The sequence below is a fragment of the Paracoccidioides brasiliensis genome (genome assembly GCF_000150735.1).
Source record: "Paracoccidioides brasiliensis Pb18 unplaced genomic scaffold supercont2.1, whole genome shotgun sequence".
NCBI lineage: Eukaryota > Fungi > Ascomycota > Eurotiomycetes > Onygenales > Ajellomycetaceae > Paracoccidioides > Paracoccidioides brasiliensis.
In genome coordinates, this window is record NW_011371358.1 from 3,779,170 (window position 1) to 3,791,586 (window position 12,417).

General features: G+C 44.8%; 4 protein-coding genes across 4 annotated transcripts; 1 reads left to right on the forward strand and 3 right to left on the reverse strand.

The window, feature by feature from the left end:
• Nucleotides 1–424: 424 nt before the first annotated feature.
• Nucleotides 425–1,211, reverse strand: PADG_11218 (uncharacterized protein; the record flags this gene model as incomplete). Its single annotated transcript, XM_010758511.1, has 2 exons — nucleotides 425–874; nucleotides 1,125–1,211. The coding sequence occupies 2 exons, from the start codon at nucleotides 1,209–1,211 to the stop codon at nucleotides 425–427; spliced, it is 537 nt and encodes a 178-aa protein (XP_010756813.1).
• A 109-nt stretch (nucleotides 1,212–1,320) lies between these two features.
• Nucleotides 1,321–7,517, forward strand: PADG_01141 (uncharacterized protein; the record flags this gene model as incomplete). The annotated part of the gene is made up of 4 exons (XM_010757835.1): nucleotides 1,321–1,358; nucleotides 1,452–4,131; nucleotides 4,433–6,610; nucleotides 6,672–7,517. The coding sequence occupies 4 exons, from the start codon at nucleotides 1,321–1,323 to the stop codon at nucleotides 7,515–7,517; spliced, it is 5,742 nt and encodes a 1,913-aa protein (XP_010756137.1).
• A 1,516-nt stretch (nucleotides 7,518–9,033) lies between these two features.
• On the reverse strand, nucleotides 9,034–9,264 carry PADG_01142 (uncharacterized protein; the record flags this gene model as incomplete). Its single annotated transcript, XM_010758323.1, has 1 exon — nucleotides 9,034–9,264. The coding sequence occupies one exon, from the start codon at nucleotides 9,262–9,264 to the stop codon at nucleotides 9,034–9,036; it is 231 nt and encodes a 76-aa protein (XP_010756625.1).
• A 573-nt stretch (nucleotides 9,265–9,837) lies between these two features.
• On the reverse strand, nucleotides 9,838–12,186 carry PADG_01143 (uncharacterized protein; the record flags this gene model as incomplete). The annotated part of the gene is made up of 3 exons (XM_010757836.1): nucleotides 9,838–9,939; nucleotides 11,848–12,014; nucleotides 12,144–12,186. The coding sequence occupies 3 exons, from the start codon at nucleotides 12,184–12,186 to the stop codon at nucleotides 9,838–9,840; spliced, it is 312 nt and encodes a 103-aa protein (XP_010756138.1).
• Between the last annotated feature and the right edge of the window lie 231 nt (nucleotides 12,187–12,417).

The window sequence follows — 12,417 nt, forward strand, 5'->3', positions numbered from 1 at the left end:
GAAGAGAAGCTAGGTGGGGATAAGGAAGGGCGAAGTCGAACTATCGACCTTTCCAATAAAGGGGTTACGTCAAAATAAACGTCACTCGGTTCCAGGTAACTTAGCTTGGATAGGGCGGGATACGTTCGTTATTCAGGGGGACGCAGATCGGCGACTGTCACTTCTTCCGACAGGCAGTGGTGATGATGTGTGCTAAATGAGTTGTTATATACAGGAGCTGGCCTTTTCGGAGATAAGATATATCTAAGATTAAATATCTACGGATAGTTATATCAAGCACCTGGTTGTTGACACCTCTTGCAGTCCCTTTCGGGATGCGAGGAGCTCTGGTCACGTGTTATTCAGGATTAATAGCTTCTCCGAGTTCCTTTCAACATCACGTGTCAATGATACTAGTGGTATCTTAGATGGTAGGGTGGGTTATTCAAATTAGTTTACTTGTTGTACCGCGAAAATACGGCGTCGCGGAGTGGCTGGGATCTGCCTCTAGGCCCTGCCGCCAAGCCGTATCGTCATTTCTTTTGGAGCCAGCTAAATATAGGGCATAATATTGAATGCTGGCGCCGGCTCCCGTGTAACCCCGACCGCCGCGGTAACGTGACAGCAGTGGTGAGTAATCAAGCGCGGATCTTCCCTGGCTGCTTTGAGCTGTGCTGACGCGGCGGAGACATTTCAAGGTTATCATTCTATCCCGGACATCCAAGACCTTCGCTGATGCACTTCGCTGCTGGACTGCACCACTGTGCCGCTGTTGGTGCTGCTGCTGCTGCTGATGCTGTTGCTGCTGTTGCTGCTGCCGTGGATAAAAATAACCCCTCCCCAAACATTCTCCGCTGTAACTAGTCCTCTCCTGTCCTGTTGTTAGTTCCTTTCCCTGTAGTTAAATTAACTTCGTCTACTTTGGCTTCTGTTTTGCATTACTTAGGACTCCCCTTGTGTATGTAATAGTTAGATTTATTTGTTCTTTTGCCGCTTATTTTCTTCTTCTTTTGCTGCTGCTGCTGCTGCTGTTGTTGTCATATTGTGTGGTCTGTCTTTCATTGATCGCGACAACCTGCGCATCCCTTTCTCTACTGAGCATCGCACTTTGGCTTGCGGTGACTTGGTTCTCGATTCCGGCTGACTGCTTGCGCATCCGTCCTTCGCCGAGCCATCCCTTCATTTGACGAAGCAACAGACAGTTTTCCGTCACCAATCCGGTTCGTGAACATCTCGAACTAGTCAACCTCATACATGATTCTTCACAGGAAGGCTAGTTCTTGAAGACAGACTTATATCTGTTTTTGATACCCTTTCGCCATTTCAGTGCGTGTGTTTATCATGTCGGGATATGAGCCCACTCACGGACCTGGTGGAAGGTAAATTCACGTTCCTTCCCCCCCCCCCCCTTTTCCCTCCCCTGTCCAACAAAATTCTCTAAATACGGAACTTCACAACTAACGATAGCAAAGGAGTGATGGAAGTGTCAGTCCATTCTCTAACCCATCCGGAGAGCATCCGCCAGGTCAAGGTCCTTCATTCAAAACCAATGTTCACCGCCAGAAAACAAAACGCTGGGTAAACGCAAAGTCTTATGCTTACGACGGTGATGATTGGGGCGATTGTGGTGATATATACGACGATGAACCTGAACCCGCCATACCTGCTCTACCAAACCAAGCGGCTGCAGTGCTGCCTCAAAATACACAAGAAAATCGGCAGGAAACAGGCGACGAAAGACCTACGCTAGGGAATTCGGGCGAGCAAGAACCTCCTTCAAAGCAGCTTCCGTTCATTCGACCTGCTGATATATATAAACGTATGCAGGAAGAAAAGCAAAGGAAAATAGATGAACATGAGCTGGAGCAGAAGGAAGCAGACCAGAGCATTACTCCCTCCCAACCCCTACCACAGCCTATCCATGATACCTCTGGGGACTCACCAGAGGCTGCAGTGACACCAGACCAGAGGGACAGTGCTTTGAGAATGCAGAAAGCGCCTCAAAACCCTAACGCACAGCAGGTACATGACCAAAACCGTGAATTACCTATAGATACCCAAGAGAACAAGTCCGGATCTCCAGAAGAAAATGCTTCAATAAGGAAGCCGGATTCGTCCACAGCACGTCCTGGAATACAACCTGTGGCTGGGCTTCCAGGTTCACCCACGGGTGCATCAGGTCTTCAGGACAAGGAAAACGTTCAACCAACTCAAGAGAACCAGGAACAGCAACCTGCAGCGGATGCCTCTCCCTTACAGCATAACACATCTATTGGATTCCGCTCTGTGGTCCATCAAGCCTTCGATGCGCCTACCCAAACTCCAAGTACTCCGGCGGGCAGTATACTCAGATCAGACAGTGGGAGTACCTCTATTGTTAGCCCAATAATCAAACCAAATACTTCTTCCGTGTTTGAAAATGGGCGTGGGGTAGCCGCTGACCAAACTCCAACCATTGTTGAAGAGCCTGCTGAATTGAAGCCAGGTCACAGGCGGAGCATGACCCCCCCACCATATTCAGGAAATGCACCTGCTAGAAGACCTGTTGTCGAATCCGAAGTTGATCCCGCTGAATCCCAACTAGGCGACTTGTCCGAAGGACCGGATGGCCCATCTGAAGCTTCTCCAGCTGGTGTCCATGCCGGGCTAGAGTCTAGCTTGGCTTCTCCTACGAAATCTGATCCGTCCACTCCCAAATCGACTACAACACCACAACCATCGGTTCCAGAGAGTTGGCCAGCGGTTTCTGAACAGAACCCACTACCTACTTCTTCATCTGGAACTGAGAGCGCTTATTCAAATCTCTCGTCCGCTAGGCCTGATGTTATCGAATTGTCAGAGGCTCCTCCATCAAGCCCTAGGGCCCATGATCCTCATATGCCAGCAGCTCTTAACGTGGAGACAGACAAGCGCAACTCAGAGATCATTGTTATTGCCCCTTCCCGAGAAAATATTTCACCTCCAGCTACCGAGATCACATCCCAAGATTTCAATGACCGGCTACGGGATGAAATTATCCAGTCCCTGACTCCAAGGGCTTCAATAGTTATTCAAGAGGACGTTCAGTCGGCCAATGCTCCTGGCTCCAGTTTAGAAGCTAACGCCCAATCTCAGCACAAAAGCATAATGATTCCAAGCAAATGTGAAAGCTTTTGGAACGAGAGTGGGGACACCTCGTCTGATAAAACTCAGCCCATACCACTGTATACAGCGCCTCATTCCGATATCCTCCCAAATTCTTCTGGGGTGGAAACAACTCCTGTGGCCGTAAGTTTCCCTGTCCCTGAAACTGGGTCTTCTCCTGTCAATCAACAATCGCCTGCTTCCAAGTTGTTTAAACGCTTTTCTTGGGAAGAGCCGTCCGCTGATGGTAATGAGGAATCTCAGCAATTGTCAATAAATCCCGCTACTTCTGAGAAGTCTACACAATCCCCCTTGGACAGTAGCACACCAACTGGTTCAGAACGGCGGAGCGGAGATTTTGACCAACAGCCTGATCATAGCCCAAATGATCCAAATGGCAGTGAGACAACTCCGATCCAAATCCCCACAGAACAAGAGCCCTCGTCCGTCCAGTCCGATGATGTTCCGTCCGCTTATCTTGCATCCGGGGATCCTTCTAGCTCCCCTGTGCAAACGACATCTCAACCCCCAGGGGCGGAAGATCATAAATTACCAACATTCCGCCAAATTATGGCAATGACTACAACTGCCGAGAAGGTCAAAGCATTTCAGCAAACAAGAGAGAAGTTTGCTGGAATGGATACTGGCCTTGCCGCCTGGATACAAGCAACAGCCGACTCGTATCCGGACCATGCTGGGTTAGTTCAACGCAACGGAACACTTCCTGCAGGAACGACACTCACACACAGGAACACAATCCCACGAAACAAGTTCCCCAAACTCTCCTCTCTTGGTAGCATTTCCCTCCAAACTTCCCACCTGGAAGGGTCACCCACGACACCGGGGCATACAAGACGTGCATCTGGCAGTCAGCTTGCTGCCAAAATGCACAGCCAGCAAGTGCAGGCCAAGGGCAAGGATCTACTGCACAGCGCTGGCGTTCTTGGCGGGAAAGCCGGTGGGGCGGCAAAGGGTCTTTTTGCAAAGGGGAGGAGCAAACTCCGACACAACAGTGGCAGTACTGATAAGGTAGATACTTGATCTCATTTTTTGAGATTTGGTGTGATCCACAGGAGGTTCAATCAGGGATTTTCTTGCTCTTTTATTTTTCGTCATTCGGGCGCTAAGTTTTCCACACTTGCAATCAATTTGAGCCTACTGTTCTGTCTTCTCTACTTTGCATACCTATCATCAACTTGTAGTGAGGATCCGATAGTTTTGACCGCCAATCCGCGCGGCCATTGTATGACACATGTGTTCAAAGCCATCTGTTGTTTTCCATCCTTTCCACTCTTTGGTCTCTGAATCTAATCCCTTTACGTGATTGTAGGTAAATGCCCACGGAGCCCCAACGCAGCCCAGGCCAAACTCCACTCCAAGCTTCGACGGGCTGCAAAGTGTTGCAGGAACCGTCCACGATGGTCAAGTCTCAAAACTAAACCCTAGATTGCTATCGCTCAAACTAGATCCCTCGACGTTCTCTAGTGATATGAGAACTGCGTGGAAAGCGCCTCAGGCATCTCCCTCTTCCCCTAAAACGGTAATTGCGGGGCCTGATTATGAAACTTTATCAGAATCTGGGAAAAGAGTCTCTTACGTGTCGTCTAGTCCTCCGGGCTCTCGTTCTCAGAAATCCGTTCACAATGTTGCTAGTAGTGAAACGGGCGGGTGGGAGTCTACGTCTACCGGCAGGGATCCCTATACGGCGCGGGAAAGCGATAGTGATTTGAAAATTGATACCCCCGTGGAGACTGGCAATAAGCCTCCGTCAACACCAGAAACAGCGAATGAAGAGGCGCATGGAGAATTCCAAGAAGATACCCAAGAAGTGACCCGAGAAGATGCTGATCAAGAACCCCAACCAATCAGCCCTTCTATTGGTGGACAAAGTCTACTCATTTCCGCGGGACTATCAACTGACCGCAGAGGCTCATCCACGAATGTGTCTGATGATGATTCCGGCTCCATCGGGCCGCCAGTCGAGGAAGCTCGTGCCATTCAAGTCATTGGTCGCAAGGCAAATGTGATTCAGTCCGAATTGCGCGCATTTAGCTCGCGCATTATTGAGGTGGGGAGAAGTTGGAATTCGTCGAATGGTAGAACGCCTAGATTGGCTCCGGTTGATGGGCGGGGAGGTTCTCCGGCTTCGAATGAACGACAGGGGGATCCGCTATCTCCACGTACGACTGCCTCAGTTCCGGTCGAAGGGTACGGAGAACCGCCGGCTTCGCAAACACCTAAAGCAGCTTCGGTTGAAGAGTACGGAGAATCAGCGCTTCCACAACCGTCTAAATCTGATCTGACTGAAGGGCAGGGAGTATTGCCTTCTCTACAAACAACTTTATCAGCTCCGGTTAAAGGGCTCGGAGAATCGCAGCCTCCGCAACCATCTAAATCAGCTCTGGTTGAAGAGCCTACAGAATTGTCCCATTCACCACCAACTGGTACAATTGGTCATGAATATTCCAGTTCCTCGCAGTTTCCACCACCAATAGCGCCAACCCATGAAAATGTCGTTCAGAACGTTCAATCACACACCGCAGAAGGGGAAAATGTCCACCCATCTGAGTTGGAGCAGAATAAGGATGCGACGCGGGTGGTTTCATCAGCAAGTCTAGCTTCGGCTAAAGTCGATGAAAATGTGCAGAGTGTTTCAACTAATGCAGATGATATATCAGTTTCACCAAGAAGCCCACCACCTCAGTCACCAACGGCTACCAAGGCCAAGGCACTACCTTCTTTGCCTGGCCTGTCAAGGGGATCATCAGCCGATGTGCCGGAAGGTCATGAGCCTCTTGACACAACAACTATATCGTCGAAGCATTCGAGTCGGGCCACGGTGCATGACCAAACGCAACCAGAAACCGTCAAATCTGTTCGGGCGCATGATAACATACCAGATGCGAACGCTGCTGCTCATCCTGCTGCTATGCCGGATTCAACTACCCAACACCAATTCAGAAAATATCAGCCTTGGACCAACAATTCCAATGGAACCCTACCTGCTGAATCCTCCGTTCAGCCACCCTTTCTAACCCGGCATCCTAGTCAACCTTCCATCAGTCCCCAAGAACGACTAGCAGATCAACAGACTATTCCTATCACAGATTCACGCTCATCGGTTCAGCTCTACCGCGAGTACCTTCCTAGAGGAAATTACCTATCAAAGCCAGCAACGTTACAAGAAGAACCGCGTCCAGGCTCGGCCATCGCAGGTTTTATGTCCAAGGCACACTTTAGCCGCCATGCTGAGCGACGCGGGAGCACTACAGGACAAGCTAATGAGAGAAGCTGGAGCAGTCGCTTTCAGTCATTTAGGGCCGATTCTGACAATTCAAAACCTCGAAGCGTGGCAGCTGCCGAGCCGGTGCCGTGGAAACGTGCTGCGTCGGATCCCAATACTGGATCACCGGGTAACAAGATGAGGTTTTCCACTAAATTTTTCCTCGGCCACAGCCGCCTTTCTCATATGGACGATGAACTGAAGAAAAAGAAATCAAGAGTTGGTGTAAGTGTCCTAAGATGGGGTTTACCGTTCTTATTATCTTGCTAACGTCAGTGTGGTTTAGGGTTTGTTCAGCCGCCATTCTAAAACCGCAGACCCCCTTAAGGCAGCCTCAAATCTGTCGTTTGCTCCAAATCAGTACGAAGTGGAGATCACGGCCGGTTCGCAGCCGCAGCCACATTTAAGCGGACATCCCAAAACTATGTTACAAATACATGAACAACAGCAAGCTGTCCAACCTCATATTCTCACTAACCAAGGACAACAGGCCGACCGCTTATATCAAGCTCTCGGTTCTTCGTCAATTAAGCCTTCTACTGTTGGTGGAAATGGTCATCAGGTGTCCCAGCATGGCGGACTCGGATTGGTGGCTCCTCAGCCGCCTTCTACCGGACAAGATACGTCTCCTCGCCGTGGCAGCCAGCCCGGAAATTCTCAACCATACACAGGCTATCTTCATGTACGCTCTCAGAGCCCAATGTCTTTCACCCAATTCCAGAGCCGTTATGGAGCGAGAACAGATGGTTCCGTTCCATTGACTCGAACTGGCACCACTGACATCGATCCGACGCAGTATCCACTCCCAAACTCCGCTGCTAAATCAACAGTCATTTCTCCCCAAGCCGAAGGACCACAACATCCACACCCAAAAAACCATAGCAATAGCCAACTGGTGGATGTGCGTTCCACGAGTCTGGTGCAAATATCGAAGACCAGGTCATCTGCACCAGTCAACGGTACATTTTCTTCTAATAAACATGCCTCCTTAGCACCTATGCTTGATTTCTCTACGCAGATGGAGCCAGTCGAACTCCCCGTCCCTGGGGATGACTCGAGTGAGGAAATTGTCATGTCCAGTACCACATATCCTGGCCAGGAGTGGCAGCCAGAGTTCTATGCAGACGAGTGAGGATTCCACGTCTGTCTGTATATTTGAGTTACATACCTAAGTATATTTCCACACTATTAATATATATTTTGATACCCGGTCACGGAAGCTTGTTGTACCTCTTAATGCAAACGATGTTTTGCTTTCATGTTGTTTACCCAGTTTGCAATTTCACCCTTTCCCTAGAGCGTTGACGCTTCATATCTTCGGTGTGTTTTAATGTCTACCTAGACTATACGTCCTATTTTGGATCTATATTCAGCTACCCGCCTCTCAGGTTTTCTTTGGCCTTTGAATTTCTTTAGATCAAGGGTGCTTGATGCACCTATATACATCTTATCACAGCTTAACACAGCCAGTTTTGTTTCATATCACTTTTCTTTTCTTGTTTCTTTTCAGCAATGGTAACTACCAGCTGCATTTCTCTGTGGATGATCTTAGCCTGGTGCTCGCTCAATCTCGCTTACATTTTCAGACTCAAAAAATTGGCATAAAGGAATCATACTCTTTACCAGAATCGCACTTCTTGTATTAAACATGCCCCAAGGAATTTTCCAGTAGTTCGTGAATAGTCGCAGGAAATGAATTCGCTTTTTCTCCCAGCTATGAGGAATTGGTGGCCAATTCCAATCAACTCTCCCACAAAACATTTCAATCATACATTTGAATAGTCTTGTAGCATTGAACCGTTGGAGATCGCATTTTTTCTTCTTCTTCTTCTTCTCTCTCTTTTTCTTTCTTTGTCATTATGCAACTTCCTTTTCTCCAATTTGGAAATATCTTACTTTCACACTGTCCAAGCGCAGTGAAACAGGCTCTCTACTTGGAACTCGAAGAAATACCGGGACACGACATTCTCGATCTGGCTGTCTCGAGCTAGTAGACAGACCAACGAGAACGCTTTCAAGCAGCCAAAAATTGACCGAGACACTAATATGAAAGAAGGCGAATCAAATGTTGGAGCGCGAACAGAGTGGGAGAAAATCTAGAGAATTAGATCTATTTGTTTTAGATTCGCTCATCCTATATTGCTAAGGTTTTTCTATCTATATCTCGAAATCTATCTATGTCTTCGTCGAAAACAAAATGCCAGAAAAAAAAATCCTTGTTGTTCCTCTGCACCGAAAAATTCCCGAAGATACACTAAGCGCACACAATATAGTGACGGACAAAGTCATACATGCTTGTTTATAGAAAATTAATTATAAAAAAATAGGTGGGGAAAGAAGAGGAGAGAAAAGAAAGGTATCAAAAAAACCATTCAGCATTGAACATAACCGTCACCGCCAATCATCTATAAACCCCGGATCCATGCAATCTATAGTCGCTCAACGCATCAGACATTACGTACGACGTGGGGAGAATTCGAACCATTTCTATTGGAACGGAGAACGCATTGAAAACTTTTGCGTATGTGCAATTGGGTTTGCCATCTGAGACAGATATCAATGTCGGTCCAGCACGGTTCTAACCATGAATGACGTATCAAGGTTAACTAAGCCGGTTTCAAGAGGCCGTACATGTCGCTATGCAGCACCTAGAACCATCTGCGAGTTTTGTCGAGATTTCTCAGTCGCTCATGGATGGCCTTCAGTTCTTCCGTGCGGTCTTTCTCGCCCTTTTCCAGCATCGAGATGTGTGCGTCTTTCAGCTCCTCGAAGTCTCTGTCGAGTTTGTTGTGCCACGGATAGAGGACGAATACTTGGAAACAGAGAGCTGACGAACCGATGACGAAGTTGGTGAGAGAGAAGCCTCGAGTGATTAGCATGGTTGGTATTAATTTGCGAAATTATCTATTAAGCGATTGGCGACTGGTTAGCTGTGGTTGTTAGTTATCGCTTTGCGACTGTGCCCCATGGTTTTCTAGACGCCGCGCTGAGTTGATATGTAGCAAGATTAAATATACATACATTTGTTCGGCTTCAACGGTTCAGTGAGCGGAAAATAAGCCAAAGGGTAGACCGGTGTAAAAGACTTGCTTACCCCTACACAACTTTACTAGGTTTTTTTTTTTTTTTTAAACAAGAAGAGGGCGGTGGAGAGAGCATTTATACCAATTCCGTCGTACGCCGGAATTTGTTGCCACTCGAGATTGTACCGTGGTGCTGCTGGGCAAACCCAGTTTAACTTTGGTTGGTTGGGCTATGTACGAACCGCACGCTTTTCCGCCGCTGCAGGATAGTAACTAGTTATCAACCAGAGCCACCTAGTTAATTTAACTAAGCTTTGTCAGTGTTATAAGCAACATCACCCGATTGTCTCCCCATCATAAAACTTCTTTATGACCGTAAAAGAACATAATGGCAGGTCAACCCTAAGTTTAGATCCCCAGCAGCGGCATTCAGGACAGCGCCAGATTGCCCGCCTGTGATTTTCGAATTCCCTCCGGGTTCAAACAGTATGCCAAAGCGGCATGCCGATCGATGTTCGGGATGCCGATCAACTAGTTAACAGTTCGTCAGTTGCTATATAGTTATATGTGTCCCTTTTCGGGTTGGTAGAAACAATCCAGTTGAGACACATGGTAAGAGAGCAGATATTAACGTAATCCGCCCGCGAGCCATTCAACCCACCGAGTCTGGTCAGCAAGTCCAAAGGGCCTTTGATTTGATTTGATTTTATATATATATATATATATTCACTGGCCTATTTCAACATGTGAAAATGCCATCAGTGAAAGATATAACAAAGAACCTCTATGGAGATAGAAGAAAGACCTGAACTCATGATATTATTCCACTTTCAAAAAAGCAAGAAATGCCTTCAATTTGTGCAGCTACATACAATACACTCTTCTACAAAGTTTCGTATTCAAACCCTACTTGATTGACTCAATGGCAGGCCTACAAGAACCGGTCTACATGGAGATTCAACTAAGCTAAATTAAAGAAAATCTGTCAGTTTAGTAGATTTTATATCTGAACAATTGAAAATTACTTTCCCAACTGATATTTATTAAAAATATAACTAATCATCTTTTCATTATGTAGAATGTTTCCTTTACTTCTTTTTACATTAATAAGAACTAAGTTTATTAGCTGAGAAATGCTATACAAAGCTCAAACGCTGCTATTTTAAATATTATATTTAAGACATAGTTAAATATAAGAATAGAACAATTATTTCAAATTAATTCAAAATGTTATTTAATATAATTACTCTTACTACTAAGTATGAGATTCAGATAACTAGTTAGTTAATAATTTTAATAAGATTAAATTTGCAATAAGACTGCATATAATTATTAAAATTATCATCAACTATTAACTAGTAACTAGTTACTGAATAACTACTATGATTAAGTAAAGCTTTTAATCTAAAAATTAAAAATAAAGTGATTATAATTAAAATAAATAATATACTAAACTGAGTTTTGTCTTTATATATTATTCTTAAAAATTAAATATTCAAAAATATTAATTTAAACAACATTCAAATAATAACTAAATTAATATTAATTTGTGCTATAAATTCATATAAAGTTGAGACTTACATACTTCGTTATATTTAAGATGACTAAAGTTATTTCATTTTATATATTAATATATTTATTTTAATTTTTTAGTAGTTTTTAAATATTAATGTTTTTGTAACTTTGAAGTATATATATATATATATATATAATAGTTTAATTAAGTGATGAATATGATTTAACTTCATTGTTATTAGAAAGTTTAATTTTCTAACAATCTATTTTAAGATTTTATTGAGAAATCTTAAATATTTCAAGCATTGATAATAAATTTAAAGCTAGTTGCTAGAATAATCTTATTTAAATAAAATTAGAATTATCTAAAGATTTTACATCTTTATTTTTTTAATTAATTAATTTACTAACTCTTAGCCATTTTTCATTCTGTAAATAACCATCTAGTAATTCATATTGAACTTATAAGCACATGAATAGGATTAAAAGTCTTATAAAAGCCCTCTCCAAGTTGTAAAAGATTTTGATTATTAAAACGAAGTAATATCAGAATATATCTACTGCGAGTGAGAAAGAGTCATTGAATTCAACACAAAATTTGTTAATAAGAATTAAAGCTACTCGGTACTGAGTGTGCTACTTCATCTACGAAGTCTGTTGAATTGCTAGTTCATGCAGTCGTTCATTACCTTCTTTCTCAGTGTCAAGATCATGCATTTTAAGTGGAACCGGCTAACCCCTGATTAACTAATAATTTCTTTCGTAACCAAAAAGCTTGTTCACCAATCTCATGATCGGGCTATTCTTATTCCGCCCTGACCCGTACGGAAAATCTTCCATTTTTGCGATCTTTTTTTTTTGTGTTTCTTCTTTCCATCTATTCAACAATCTTCTGGTGACCAGAAGATTAATTGCCCCGCGTACAAAGGCATGAGTGCGTGCCTTCGAAGAACCCGTGACCCGAGTTCCGCGAGTGCCTGAAGAGATAGTTACGAGATGTCGGATCTGAGCGTCCGCGAGACGCAAGACAGCCGCCCACGAGTCCCCTGCCCGGTGAATGTCCTTCGCAGCGCCTGAGAGCACTGCCTTGTCTGATATAGACGTGAATTTTTAGCATGGAGTGAAACGAACCATCTGTGGCCATAAAAGCTGGATGAAATTCGCAGATATTGGCGAGCAGGGCAGAATTCGAGAAAAACAGTGGTTATTCACTTAGTTACTGGATTCTACGCTATTCTCGTCTGATAGGGTTTGAGGAGGCATAGTAACCGGGTTACAGGGTTACAGCGTATTGAAGATTGGGAACTGGATAACTAGTTAATGCTTGTATTATTAATTTAGAGACTTAGCTGGTCTACAGATGATCGTACGAGAGAGCAATTGTTTATGGAACGCCATTAAGAAGACATGTCGACGAATAAACCGCCTTAACCATCGGTATCTGGGAATTAAACAGGGTGCTTAGAACTGGTCGCAATCTCCGTACTCTAATAT